The 15,579-nt window shown below is 41.7% G+C and overlaps 1 protein-coding gene across 1 annotated transcript in view; it reads left to right on the top strand.

Annotated features, from left to right (window-relative positions):
* Positions 1-1,760: 1,760 nt before the first annotated feature.
* Positions 1,761-15,579, top strand: part of LOC6554262 (ABC transporter G family member 20) — a 47,509-nt gene continuing 33,690 nt past the window's right edge. Inside the window, exons 1-2 of the mRNA XM_001981647.3 lie at positions 1,761-2,412; positions 15,084-15,331. Of these exons, the coding sequence (XP_001981683.1) occupies positions 15,096-15,331 (236 nt within the window). The 5' untranslated portion in view covers positions 1,761-2,412; positions 15,084-15,095. The remainder of the gene's footprint in view (positions 2,413-15,083; positions 15,332-15,579) is intronic.

Genomic DNA, 15,579 nt, shown 5'->3' with positions numbered 1-15,579 from the left:
CACTTGGCATCGTCTTCGCCGGGGCTTTGCTACGGCATTTGGCCATTTAGGAGGTGCGCCCGGGATGGTGGCTCTAATGACATTCTTTCCCCCAGCGAAATGCACTAGACATTGTTCATTAGGAGCCAAGCCCGCTCGTTGGGCACGAACCCAAGACAACTTCAGCTAATTCGCAATTGGCCGGAGAAAGAGCAGCTGCCGGGATTCCAGATGGATCCTCCGCGTAAGACGGCACCGGAACATCTTTCAAAACTTGCAGCTAATCTGTGCCAGCAGTCCGGCGAGCTTCTCCCACTGGGCAAGTCCAAATGGGAACTCCGCTGGTGGCCTGTGTCCTGGGAAAACTTTCAATACACGACTAAAAATTGACTGTTTATTTAACTTGAAGATAAAGATACCTTTAGGTACTTAAGCATACATAATGGCTTGGCAGAAAAAACGTACTAAATTATTCCGTATTTTTACAACATATCTAATTATGACTGTCGATTTGAATAAGCCACTAAATTTTTATTCGTGCAGCTCCCATTCAAATAGTGTTGCGTCATTATTCAAAATGTCAATGTCATTTCAGTCTCTTGTGCTCTCTGGCGGGTCCTTTCTCATTCAGTGACACTGCAGACTCGTTTTTTGGTGGCTGAAGTCTCAACTCAGTGCACTGACAGCTGATGATTTTGGAAGGATAATGGAGGGGTGTCCTCCCGAGATGCCCCGGCGTTTTGTCATGCTTAACTGCTGCTGCTTTTGAGGCCTTCTGACAGGCCTCCAGTTTAAAGTTTCGTCCAAAATGCGAACAATGGTCCCTGGCCTGTAGATCCCAGTGCCATTTTCGGGCCTGCCTTAAATCATAAGCCCAATATTAGCTTTTCCGGATATTTCAGGCACTGAGTCCTTTTTCGTATTTACTTGCTATTTGCCAAGCGGTCCGCAATGGCCATCAATTTATTTAACAAATGACAAACGCTTTGCAAATCAAACAACAATAACTAATAGACAGTTTGTTTGCCGCTCGTTCGTCCGCTTATTTTTTGTTGTTCCAGTTATTTAGTACAAATGGGCCTGAGGGCCGCTTATCTTCGGGTCCAGGCCCAAACAAAGGGCCGTGTGTGGGAACGGCCGTTACAATCAGACAACCGCAGTAATGCACCATCGAAAATATGCGATATAAATGTGTGTGTATAAAATACGTATGCATTATAGCTAATAACCGATTTGCGTGCCCAACGCACATAAGCCAACGCTGAGGTCGGAGGTCGGAGGTCGCATTTGGCCGGCGGCATTGTTGCTATTATCGCTCGGGCCTTGTGTGTTTTTGTTACGGCACAATGCACTATAAGTGATAATCTTTTATTAAGTTTTCGTATGGCAAGTCCTTTCAGCAGGCTAGTTGCTTTAGTGAAATGGCAATATACGTTATAGAAGTTGCTAAATACAATCAATTTAAATCAAAAACTTTGATTTTGTTATATAAATAAATAGATAATTTAGCAAGAACAGAAACCTCACGCTCAAAGCTCAATTGCCAAATGATCTGCTCTAAGCTTAGCTTAGCAACGACTACCACCATGGGTCAGATCTGTTCCCAGCTGTGCTAGTCAAGTGGGGAGAGTTGCGGCCACAGAAGTCGAAGCACTCCACTTACTATTTTTGATCTTTTAGACGGGTCGTTTAGACGGCTTCATAAGCGCGGCTATAAACAAGAGACGTCGCTGCCGACGCCGCCGTCGATAAGGCCGATGCTATTTTCGAATTGGGCGATCTGTCAGCGCTGCGAAGTCGGTTTTGTTGAGTTGATCAGTTGAATTCACGTCGTCGGCGAGTCGAGAAGCAAAACGCGGAAACGCTTGAGCAAACAAAGCCGAGAACCTGAGCTGAGTGTTAAGATACTTTAAGTGTGGCTTTGCGCGCGAGTTTTTAGCTTTGACAAAAATCAGAGCAGTTGCAGATCATAGTTTTTTGCAAGCGTTGTGAATGAGCCAACTTTAGCGGCGATTATTGTGCAGTGCAGCTTTCAAATCCATCTCAGTGTGGTAATTTTGCAGTTGGCTAATTGTGCAAGTAAAACAAAAATTCAAAACAACAACCACGCTTCGTCTAGTCAACAGTATCTGTGTGCGTGTGTTTCGGTGTATCTGTATCTGTGTTCGCTCAATCTTTGCTCAATCGCAATCTTTGGGCATTGCCAAAACAGGTTAACTAAAAGCAAACGTGTTCTTTACGTTTCTGTTGACTTTTGCCAGCCGCAAAGCCAAAAGTTACTCAGCGAAAAATAACAAAACAACAAAACTATAGGGGAAAAACACAAATTACAAGGAAAATCAATAATAGACTGTTGCCACAGTTCCTGCAATCCGCGGTTTCTCGTCGGAATAAAAGCAGCTGCGGTCCGTTGAAGAACTCCAAGGAGCACAGGTAACCGCAGGCCATTGGCCTCCTGCACATTAAAATGCCGAGGGCTAAGTGGATGCTGAGGGGATTTCCAACTCAACCAGCTCAAGGATGCCCAGATAATGCAGGGCTTCGCATTCCCAAAAGAAAAAACCATTCAGAAAAAACACCAGCTTCGTCAACGACCTGCTCCAATTCGATTTATGCAGTCCAAGGTCAACAGCAACGGCTTTAAAATGCAAACTGAGGCAAAGTTGAATCTCCAAATGAATGCTTCTGCTTTTGCTGCTGCCTTTGTTGCCGCGACTTTTGTCTCACGTTTTTTGAACTTTTCAGTTTCGGCCGACTTTTGTCGGACCGATGTAAAGATGTAGCGAAAGAGATGAGATGTAGCGCAGAGAAACCATGTTTAAAGAAGTAACCTTTAAGGGAAATCATTTAATTTACTGCTGTAGTTTTACAAAACATGAACTGATAGTTTATTTGACTAAACAGTTAATATAATATATTATAAAATATAATTCAAGTTCTTTTTACGGTGGCCTCTTAGAGTACTAGGGAAGTGCCTTCTGCTCCAAAGTTTGCATATTAGCTGTCCTTCTGCGAAGGGCCCATAGCTCTGGCGCTTGAACAGCCGTTTATAATTATTTAATTTGCTGTCTGTAACCGGGTACTTAACCTTTCTAAAATTTGGCCACAAACCGCAACAATGAGAGTTGCCGCAAGAACAACAACAATAATCGAGGTGGCCGCGTTACTTGGCACAATTAAAACCGCGAAACTCGACTCGTTAGTTAACTTTGACTTGCTCAGCAAAAAAAGCAGTTTTAAAACAACTAAACGCATAAAGGTTACGATGCGCCCACTAAGCTTAGTGATTAAATGTAGAGAGGTGGGTCCAAGGAAGGAACCCATTAAACTCTGACTAATTTTTAGATGATGGTTTAACTAATGAAAAATTATGAAATTTATGTTGGTCAAGGCGCGCGCTTTTGGGTCTGCTTGCATTAATTATTTCACGTGAATTGCACAAAACTGGAAATCAAGTGACTCACACTTAGCAAAGCATTACACGTTATTTCAATTTTTTCAATTTTGGCCAGGAAAGCCATAAAGCCGATGAGGCTTTATGTAGATCCGTGCAAAAGGTTCTTAAGATCTTGCAAGTCAGAATGAGTGATACGAAACTCGATTTTCGCATTTTATTAAAAATAAACTTTGTCCACAGCAACTCAATGAATGCCCAATGGCATTGTTGGAGAATGAGTAATAAATTTGGCATTCATCAGCTGGCAATCCTATCAGCGGAAATTAAATACAACTTTTCGGGTAATTTTTTTCGGTAAATTGGAATAATTCTGCTTAAATTGCTAATTGTTTTGACCAAAAATTCTAATTAGTGCATCCGTGTTCAATTTGAAGCACTCGTTAGTTGCCAATTGCCGACGGCAATAAATTGCATTTACCATTTTGGCACTTGTTTGGGACTTTTTAAAGTGCAATTAACGCCAAGCCGCTGCACAATTATTTATTTATACATTGAATGTTTTTTTTTTAACTTTTCCATTTGTCGAGCTTTGACAACTCTTAACTGTGGAAAGTGGGCCTTTATTGAGTTTGTCAAGGCGCATCGTCGTTTTGGCCATTTGTTACATTTGCATGCCAGCCAGCGGATGCACATGTAATGGCAATTGATTTACAAGCTATGCGAATCAATACAAGCCGGGTAGCAAAAAATTATAGGCATTTACGTGGGTATGTGTGTATATAATTATTCAATTAAACGACCGCACAGCGAGCCAAAGGTAACCGCCAATAAAAGTATTCATTCAAATACAAATAAATATATTTCCCCTTTTTATGCGATTTTCCGGCGTGAGACATGGTGCCACGAATGCAATCAAAGTAGAACTTTATGGAAGCGACAAAAAATATACAAAAAACGACAGCCAAAAGTCTGTGGCAAATTTTATTTATCTGTTTGATTTTATTTGCAAAAAGTGTCAGATAACTGAAAAACATCATAATAAATGAGCAGCGCGTGCGAAGCCAAAGAATGTGCAATAAAAAAGGCATATTTATTTTTGGGTTCAAAAAATAAATTGCTAAAGGGTGTTATAATTGCCTTAAAATATTGATACAATAATTGTCAATTTAATTTCCGTACTTGGATACAAAAACAAGCATTTAAAAGATTATACTTAAGTTTAAACGATTTGCAATGCAATTTGTAATGCAAATGCGATTTGTAAAATATTTGCTCTCCTAATTCTTCGCTGTCTTGACCCATTAATAAATATCAATAAGCATTTTCTCGTTTCTGAGTTCAAAGTGAAGAGTTGCTAAAGAATTGCGCTTAAAGTAAATTGTCAATTTATTTTCTCATTTGGCTAAAATAACAAGCATTTAAAAGATTATATTTGAGTCTAAACGATATGCAATGCGGTCATTATAAATTATTTGTTGCCCTATTTTTCACTGTCTTGGCCCATTAATAAATATCAATAAAATCAATTTGCAAGTTTCCACACTGACAATTCAGTCGAGTTTAATTATTGTAAATAGCATTTGAGAAGGAAGTAAAATCAATTATGCAAATACCCCTAACAAAGTTATGAAATACGTTGGGCAAATGGCCGGAATTAAATTGACTTTGATGCGAAATCAATGGAATCAATTTGTCGATAAACATAAACAGTCTCCAACGGCATTTTCCAACAGTAGATTTTCCAACTCATAGCTTTTTTATACCGCCAAAAATGTTAAAATGTTCATGCGAATATGCAAAGTTTCTTTTCTCGTCATATTTGCAACGTTTATCCCACTTCCTGACAGCCGACAAACACTAACTGTAATAAGCCACTTGTAAGGCAGCAATAATGTAGATCTATGGGCCAGATAGATGTGGGCCCTCCTTTCGGCACATTTGCATAATCTCAGGAAAATCTTTGGTAACAAGTAATCGAAAATAAATTTGCATAACAAATGCCAGCTTAGTGAGCCAGTGTCAGTGGGAAAAATGAGACATAATCTGCGAGGCTGCTCAGAGCAACAATCAATAAAATGTATACAGATGCAAAAAATATATAGACGACTTTCTGCATTGAAGCGCACTGAAATTTAATCAGAATTTAAATTGAAATTCCCCAGAAGCAAAACGAGACGAAAGGTCGCCGCCATTCGGCTATATATATGTATGTATTTTTGCATACTTTGTATATCAGCAAATAGAACAAACAGCGGCCTCCAGGCAGCAAAAAATACAAAATAAAAGAAACAAAGACACCGCTCCGGTGCCGAGTAATTGCCAAATGTTTACGCACATATGTACGATATGTAATATTTGCATATAAACAGGCATATGTAGCCGCTTTTCATTCCGACATTGCAACGCTTTTTTAGGGCTCCCCATTTGCATTTCATTTCAAAGCTGGTTTTTTCAGATACTCCTCCTTTTTACATTTTCAGCGGTGCGAATCGGTCTCCTAGGGGCACACCGAATATGAAGTGCCAAACGATGGGTTGTGATTTCATTTGGCGAGCGGAATGCGGTGTTGTTTTATGAATGGAACGGACGGAAAATGCGATGACATGATTTTCAAGGGTTTACAGATCGGTGACATTGAGAGAACTCTTTATGGATGGCATTGCGATTCGCAAATAGCATTACTTAATTGAATTTCCTTTTGTCACCGTCTTAATTGAAAACTGTACCATCCGGCTGTCCGTTCATCAACGCGCCCAGTGGCGACTCCTTAAGTCACTCTCGACAGATTATTCCGGGTTAATGACTCTTTCAAGTGACACTTGAACGCTTCTCCCTGCTAAAAGCCGCTTACAGTCTGGCCTTTTTGGCTGGTGGTCTTCAAGCAAGCCAAGCAAGGAAAAAAGCCAAAAACACAGAAGTGAAGCAAGTAAAGCAGAATTCAGTTTGCGATTACTCACCCAGCAAAGTTGACTAAGCAACTAAGCTCAGCTGGGAGCTGAAAGCTGAAAGCCGTGGCTTGAAATTGGATCACAGCTCTACTTTAGCCACTATTTTCCATTTTTTGGTAAGTGTTTGTTTTTGACTGAAAGCGCTCAACTGTTAAACCGAATAAAATGCAATGCCAGCGCATTTTTAATTGTTATTGCCACTGTTGTTGGTTTGTTGGCCGTTGGTGTTGACTAAATTTAGTTGAAAATACAGTTGAACCTTGAAAATGAGCGGGGAAATCTGTGCATAATTGCTTGGAAAATGTTTGCACAATTCACACATCAAACCGTAAACCGAAACAAAAGTCCGCAGCTCGCATGAGGTCGTCTGTGAATTATTTCAATGCGAACTCTATAAAAGAATACTAATTGAATACTGAATGCCAGGAGAAGTAATTACTGCAGCAATATTAAAGGCTCAAACGAATGACCCTCTTTTTTCGGTTAGTTAAATCATAGCCAAACAATTCCTGGCGATAGTCATTGCAAACACTTGAATAAAAGAGAAATACAAAGCATTTGTCACCGATATTTATTTATACCTACATCCAGATAAAAACAGCTGTGTTCAACAATATAAATGCGCTGCAGTTTTTAAATAAGATAGGTTTTCACGACTTCGCGGATTTAATTGAATTACATTTTATGCTGTAGAACGAGCCTTGGAAATTAGCAGTACTAATGAATCGATTTTACATTACCTTAAACTATACAAATTTTCCTATTCTTTCGTTTGCAACTGTTTGAATATGGAGAAGAAGCGATGTGTATAAAAATGCAATCAAATAAATTTGCTCTTCTTTTTTATGGTAAAACAAAATGGCTTTTGACTTGTGCATTTCATGTGCATTTGACGCTCGTTTTGCTGCCCTTTATTTATTTCCTTATTTTACTGTTTCAGGAGACCCCGGAGACCTTTTGTCGTGAATATTTATTTTAGCCAATTAATTGTCGTTTCGATTGAACAACTTTCTTGCCCTCCTCCCCGGGGGACGAAGAGCCTTAAAAGGCCTTTAAAGCATTGAAGAGGCCATAATTTGCCCAGTGTCTGCTATTGCCATTCACGAATATGAATGAAAATTGCTCGCCCCGCCAGGAGAAAAGCAATAAAAGCCTTTAAATATTTACACACTCAGCCAGAAAAGAGCAAACAGGCGGGCGCGCAATCTTCTTCTTGTATGCAAATAAATGCTAAACAGTTGAGGGCCTTGAATCCCTTCGTATTTTTTGTTTTTTTGTTTTTTTTGGCTTTTGGGGCGAGTGCGTTCGCCAGGATTTTGACTTCAAGTTTTGCCAGCTAACCACACGGCGTATACTTGATCGATTTGCCAAATGCTGGAATGTTGAATGTGAGCCGCACTTGCCGCACTGTTTGTTTGCTTATGTGAACTGCTGGGCTGAAAAGTGATTGTCGGTGTCACACAGATTTGTTCTAGCCCCCCTCCGCCCTTCCGCCCCACCGCATTTTCCCCACGGCTGTGTGTTGCGTTTGTCGCACAAATAACAGCAACACTTTGTGTGCAGCTGCATCTGCAGTTGCATCTGGCATGTTATTTGCTGTCTGATGATACCTAAACCCAGCCCCTGAGCCCCAAGTTTTCATTCCCCCGATAACCGCCCAGACGCAATGCACTTTATGTCTTGAACTGACGGCGGCGCCAGTTTCCCGGGGGTTTGCTTCTGAAGCTGCTCTCAGCACTGAGATAAAAGGGAAAACTTGGGGAGTATGGGTGACATAGAACCTTTTCTTCGTTTTTCTTGGTTTTACCGGTTATTGTAGTTCTGTATTGCTTTAAATTCCGCGTGCAGTTGTATGAGCATTCTGGTCATTTTGTTTTAAGCCTTCATTGATGAGCCAGATACTATTTGTGGCATTTGTTCTCTGTGCAACTAGGCTGCTGTGCATCTTTCCCTCTTTTGCACTGATTGTCACCAGCAACAGCAGTACAATATCATCATCATCATCATCGTCGCCGTCGCCGTCGTAGTCGTCATCCCAGTCCTCGCAGTCCTCGTAGTCCTTGTAGTCCTCCACGCTAATCCTTGTCATGCTCCGACGACCCAGCGACTGCTTCGCTTGTTCCTCCCTGTTGTTATTGTCAAGTGCAAATGTGTCGGTGAAATATGCAAAGACATAAATATTTCAACATGTTGAGGGTTCAATGGTGCGGGTGCGGGAAAAACTACTGGGAATGTGTGAAAATCACCGACTGGGAACTAGGCATCACGATGCAATCCTTTGCCCTTGTGACATTGGACATTGTCTTGTACAACGGCCGTAACTGACCTTAGCCAATTTCCCGGACATTGCGCACATGCGATTCAATTGGAAGCTGGAAAATTTATGAACCCAGACACACAGCTCGTATGCTCATAAATAGAAATCACATTCGCATGCTTGAAGCTTCTAGATTTCCATGGATATATCACAGTGTTTATATTTCATTTAATGGGTAGTGTCCAAATTGCATACACTTTGCAATCATTTGCATTTCATATTAGCCGGCAACGCATGCGACGGCGTTTGACGTCATTGCACTGGCAGAAAATGTTCGAAAAACCACTCACCTTCCCAAAAAATAGAATGGAAAAATATAGAAGTGGAAAAGTGTGAAATAGAATCACTTTAAACTTTATCTGTCAGTTAATTATTTGTGCACAGGGCTTAGTGTACGCCTGGTCAATCGTGTCTCCATTTGGGCAAACAACCAAAAGCCATATTCATTGCCAAGTGCAGGCCTCAAGTGCTGGGTCGTAAGTCAAAGATACGGAAACTTTGCCGCACGAGCTGCCGGTTATGGGTACTTGCGAAACGGCAATGGCTATAAGACGATAGCCGACCAAAGTGCAACCTCAGCTGACCCCTATTTCATGACAGATCCGTCATAGCCGTGTTGATTAACAAGTCCGAATCCGGTTTTTCGCACCGAACTGTCGCTGAGTGAGCAGCTAGAAGCGACTTTTGATCTATTGCGGCTCAGTTGGCCGAGTCCCAGCCCCTTTTCCAAATTCGCGAAGATGACTTCATTGTTTGCTACTCGCGGATGCACATTCCTCGAGATGCACTCAGGTTTTAGATAATTCGGAGGTCAAGAGCGTGGTGTTTTAGGCAGTTTAATCGGTTCGTTGTATAAGCTATGTGCCGGCCTAATCATTGCACACGTCAGGTAATTGCCCGGCAATTGCTAATTTCCCTCGGTTCAAAGTGCACAGATCAGGTAATGCACATGTCGAGAAAGTTCACGTTAAAGGTGGTCGGCAATTAGGAAAGATAACAATTATTTAATATTAGCTCAGCCTGTTTGGCAGAAAATAGTCCACAATAGCAATTAATTTCCCTCTCAATTTGCACTGTAATTAGAGAGCAATCAGCTTAGAACTATTTGTATAGTTGTTAATGGAAATACACACGAGTGTGTCGCTGTTGAGGTTGCCAGCCTGATTGCATTGAAATCGGATCACTGGTTTATCTTGTAATTATTTTGCGATTCAATTCGACAAAAGACAGCCGCTCATATTTCTTGGCACCTTAAATTTTATCACTCATTCCGATTGCAACCTGGTTTAATTGCAATCGGCAAACCATTCTGCCGCTGCGGCGATTCGCTTGCCTGATCAGTTATTTGTCAAAGCTGATTTCGTGGCCGTCATCCTCGTATTTCGCCGTTATTTCATTGCATCGAACATGGCTATTTCGGCCAGGCCAGCTGTAAACTAGAATTTTGAATTCACAAATTTCAATTATCATCGCTGGCAAAATCGCTGACTCAGGCCAGTAGGAAATTGCGAATACCCAACGCATGGTTGCGAAAAATACGAGCCTAGGAAAATGGTTCATAACTGGGTGGGTTACGGCCTTCCACCGACATTGTGACAGCTTAATTGGGCCAGATGTGGGTTGAGTGGGCACCAGTTCGCCTCAGTGTATGCACATGTCTTATGCAACAGCTGGAAACTCACAAATGTATGCTATTCGAAATAGGGCAGGCCTAAACAACTGCAATGTTTTCGCACAATGGCCTTCAAATAGCCACCATCATGTCGATTGAATAACTTACTTATTAACTTCGCAAAATATTGCCATGCACAAAAGCAAACCATATGATCGCTTTAATAAATTAATGTCGGTTATTTTAAGTGACGACTTTATACTCACTTAATCAAATTTATAAATAAGAATATTTACTATGCTCTAAAATGTTGTTTACAAATAATTGAATTTGGACAAATAGTTTGTACCACTCCCAAATTTCCACTGTCTGTTATGGGTTAGAGCAGGGACTTCTAACAGGAAAACAGGCAACTAATGACTCGTAATAATTGCGGCTCATGTTCGGTAAGAAAAATAGGCTTCATTAAATACAAAAGCGCTTAGCTGATGGCAAAGGCCCCACATCCACATCCACATACAAATCCCAGGCAAAGTATAGTAACAACATTGGGAAAACCAAACCAACGAGCATAACAAACGATCTATGAACATTTCTGGCCATTTCAACAAGCTCGAACATTTTGCGGTTACACCCAGGAAATTGTTTGTTGGATTTGTGAATTATATTTTGCCAGCCAAGCAGGCAGGATGCAAAATTTAAGCCGGCGAACAAATATTCCAGCATGTGTGCGCCAGTTTGTCTCGAGTGAGTTAAAGTCGGTTGATTAAGTTGTGCGGCAGCCTTTCAATTTTTAGCAGCTCGAAAATTATGTGAAAATGGAATTTAAATGCAAGCAATTTGTTATTAGCCACTTAAGCCTGTTTCCCACAATGCAATTTTCCTCCTCCGTGGCCGAGTACACGAGGCGTATACACAATGTGGCCAAGGGAAATTATGTTAAACGGTTTAAGGCCTACAGTCGAGCAGCCCTCAAGAGGAATCCGCCTTTGACTTGTGCCAAATTATTTGCACATTTGCAGCTCGCCGATGGAGAATGGGCTGCTCCGAATTATTTGCTAACTATTTGGGAAAACATTTTACTCCTCCACGAAATGTGCGGCCATTACTAACACATGAGCGCATTTTTCGGCGCTGTCCGGCGAAATTTTTGTTGTGCAAATTTATTGAGCGTAAAATTTTGTGGAAATTCACATTTTTTTCGCCCGCATGTGCAAAACTAAAAATAAACATAAATATTTATCAGTCTGCATAGAGTTGTCCCATCGCTTTGCATATAGATACATGTCTGTATGCAAATGACAGTGCGGCGATCTGGGGCCTGTCATTGACCCATTTCCGGATGGCCTCAAACTCGTGGCAAGCACACAGTTAATGTGCTGGAAGCTTGGGCCCAGCACTTAAATGATTCACTCAGGCAGGCTCAAGTGTGCATAATTTTCAAAACCGCAACTGATAGAAATGGCATTCCAATTAAGCAATATAACTCGAGTATATTTTAAGACTCGCAGAAGTAGAAGGTTACAACGACTTCTGGCTGGGATAGTCCACTTCATACCAAGCGTAGACCGTATCAGTAACCGAGTGCTTAGTTAACTCTAAATACAGCCCATAAATGCGACAAAAATCGAGACGTAGATACTGCGGAGTGTATTGTGCGCACAAATAAAAACGCACTAAAACGAATACTCGGAAAAGATGTGACTCGCATTCCGTGGGGGTTTAACATTTCGGTTATTTACCTGCCTAAAAACAAATCCCCGTATAGAGAGATACGTGTATCTATGGCTAGACAAGTGTCAGGCACCAGATAATCATTTCAGTTTACAACTTTTTCCCTACTCCACGTGTTGTTGCCGCTGCTGTTGTTTGTTTTGGCAAAAAGTTTTGGCATCCCCTCGACTCATTGTCGCGCCTGCTTTATGGGCGTAGCTATTGCCATTGAAGTCGTCGTGGCCGTTGTTCCTTTTTATTGCGGCGTTTATATTTGTTGGCAGGAAATAGCTTTCGTGTGCTCACATTCGATAGATACAATCGCAGCACGCAACAATTTGCACTTCTTTATGTTGCTGAACTTCAAACTTTGTTTGGGATCTTTACCCCAAGCCCCACCGATACTTTGGTCCTTTATTTATATAAACATATTTTACCTTTCATGCATGTGCGCACCTGTTCCCCCTGCCATTCGTCTGTTTATCCGGTGCTATGTGTGATTTTATTTATTTCCGACTGCCTGCCAACTCTTACAAAAAGCCCATAAAGATTTCCAGAATGCGGATACAAATCTGTGCAGGCACACGTACCTACCATCCGAGAGATACACCCTGGGCAAGGCCAAGTTTAAAGATTCGTCCGGCCGCAAAACAGTTTCCCTTTCGCCTCCGCATTCCGCAGTCGGATTCTGCAGGCTTTATTACATTAAAGGATACTCGTAACGGGCTTGGGACTTTGCCACTAACACCTTCCACTTCGTGCCTTGAAAAATGACTGCAGCAAAGTTTTATTGTTTGTTTGTAACTTCCAGGCAATCTCCGCTTCAGCAGCACAGGCTAACACTAGAGCCCCAACGGCGACCTCCGAAAATCTATGAAATCGTAGACGGAAGCGTGTTTAATTTACCTATATAAATCAAAGAGCATGCAAAGCCACAGAATTTTTTAAATCTTAATTTTAAGAAAATATATAATTTGTATTTTAAATGCATAATTTTGAACATCCATTACACTTTGCTTTGATCATCTCGAATTTCTATTCCTTATTCTTAACTACTACTTTTTCCGCAGGACTTTTATAATGTGAGCAGAGTTAGAAAGGTAGCTATGTGAGTTTTAGGCCTTACAATTCCTAGACATGAAATTCTCTGGGACGGATCAAAAGTTTTAATTAGAGTCCAAGATTCATTCAAATTCCCTTTGGTCAATGGTCTTGTGCTGTGCATATTAATTGGATTAAAAACAAGTTAATTAACATTGAAGTCTGTGAGCGGTTGACCGAACCGCAGGGCGGATGAGCAATAAGTTCCGCAGCTGTGGCTGCCGGAGTGAATCCACTTGCAGTTATAATCAGCTTAGCACTAAAGTTGCATCATCATCAGTATCTGTAGCATCAGCATCAGCATCTGTATCAGTATCGGTAACAAAAGGATGATTGCTGCAACACATCTGGCTACTTAGATGTTTAAACAATATTTCTTAATTGAAATGCCGGAGGGCAAACCCACTAACATTAGCAGTGACAGCATATAGCTCATGAGCCGCAAAACACCAGGATAACTGGATACCAGGATACTAGGATACCAGATACTGCCGTACCAGGGAATTGTCTGGTCCTGCCTTCCATTTTTTGGCTGCAAGCGAGCGAGCTGAGCAGAAATTAATTACATTGAAGTCATTTATCAAGAAAGTTTATTTCTTGCAGTCAGAGCTGGCCAAAAAAGCCAAAACTAAACCAAACCAACCAAACCAAGCCAAAACGAAACGAAACGAAATGAAATACAACGGAGTAGAACCGAAAGCCTGGCCAACTCAACCACATCCCGTCAGTTGTTGTTTCCGTTACTTGGTTAGTTGTTGTTATGCTTATTTTTATTTTTATTTATTTGCCTGGCCCTGCCTATTGTTAGTGAGAAGTAAATCAATAAATGGCATCGGGCTTTGGATTTTGTTTCGTTTTCTTTGGCATTATTTGGTTTTTTTTTGCCTTGGAAAACCCCAGATTCAGCCCCATTGTTTTTTCCGTTGAGCTGTGCAAAATAATTGCAAAAGTTTTGCCCAAGCTGGCAAATTGTTTGCTGCATTTTCGATTAGCAAAATGTCAATTTCGAATGAAAATGAAAATAAAAAGCAACTACCAAAGCACTTGGCCAAATTGTCGTTAACTGGCAAATGCCACTACACAGGCGATTCGCTGGCAGTTGTGTTGGGATGGCAAATAGTGGATCCTGGACACAGGACACTGGTTATCCGGACATCGGGCTCTCTGGCGACGAGGGGATCCATTTTCAAAATTTGATTTCGTTCGACCCAAAAATGGGCAGTAGCCAAACGCCATCCGCCATCCGCAGCACCATCCGCACGAAAAATAGTGCAAGGATGCGGGGTCGCATCTACATGACAGCAATATCCATCACGGGGTTAAACCTTCCACTATGCTCCGTTCTGGCTTGACGATATACAAAAATTGGTTTAATCAACTGTGAAACAACTGCAGCAGCGACACTAGCTAAAATAGCCAGCAACAACAAAGGCAGCAGCAGCAGCAGCAGCAGAAGCGGCAAATGTTGCAACTTGGCTGGGTTATAGTGACAGGAATGGGCAGAGCCAACGGCTGCATCTAAATGAAAAGATTGGTTGAAGAAGGACTCTAAATACCCTTTTCAAGGATAAAATGCTTGTTTCTGGAACAAAATGCTTTGAGCAGATAGGAAAAGGGCAATGATTCAATTAGTCGATATTAATCATTTACTTCTTATATTTTATAATTAAAATTATAGCTATATTAAAATCGTTCAGCTACCTTCAGTGGTGTTAATGCAAAATCTTAAATGGGGACAGCTCCCGAAGACTTTTCAAGAGTTAGATCCTTGGCCATATTCAGCGTGTGCTGATGCTGTTGCGTGGGTCATGTCGGGCTATCACTATCGATATTCACTTTCCTTGTCAATGCACAACAGCAACACCAATTGCAGCAGCGGCAGCAGGAGCAGCAGCAACGGGAGCAATGGCAACTCCAGTGGCCAGGAGCTGTGCCAATTTTAGTTTTACTTATTCCAACTGCTGTCTATGTCCACATGAGGACCAACACTAATATCGATTTATGGGCTATTTGCAGAACTGCCGCGAAATGGACGCCGCTGCCGACGGAGTACCGCCAACGGCGCCAGCTGCGACGGCGACGACGGCCAACAGCGATCTGGACTTGGCGGCACGTCGGCGTCTCTTCATCTCACAGCCCTCGACGCTGGCGACGCGCCGCCAGCAGGCGGTTTGTGTGCGGCGGGCCCACAAAATGTATGGCAGCAGCAAGAACCCCAACGTTGTCCTCGACGGCCTGAACATGACAGTGCCCAAGGGTTCCATGTGAGTACCCATCCGAATGGATTAAGATATACGTACGGCATGAGGTCTAGTTCTCAGTTGCATTCAGACTGTGCGGCTTAGATGGTTGCACACATGTTGAAAGTGTCTTTGGCTGGCAGTACTGCACGTGCAACAAGAGCAATTATGCTTGAGTGCTAAGGTGCCTTAAAATTAGTTAGACCTGGTAGTGGGAAAAGCAGATAATTACTCTATGAATACATGTTACTTTTGATTTGGTATCCCCAATG

The sequence above is a fragment of the Drosophila erecta genome, unplaced genomic scaffold, assembly GCF_003286155.1.
Source record: "Drosophila erecta strain 14021-0224.00,06,07 unplaced genomic scaffold, DereRS2 tig00000000-arrow-pilon, whole genome shotgun sequence".
Lineage (NCBI taxonomy): Eukaryota > Metazoa > Arthropoda > Insecta > Diptera > Drosophilidae > Drosophila > Drosophila erecta.
Note: the sequence above shows the minus strand (reverse complement) of the source record. Positions and strands in the feature narration are given on the sequence as shown.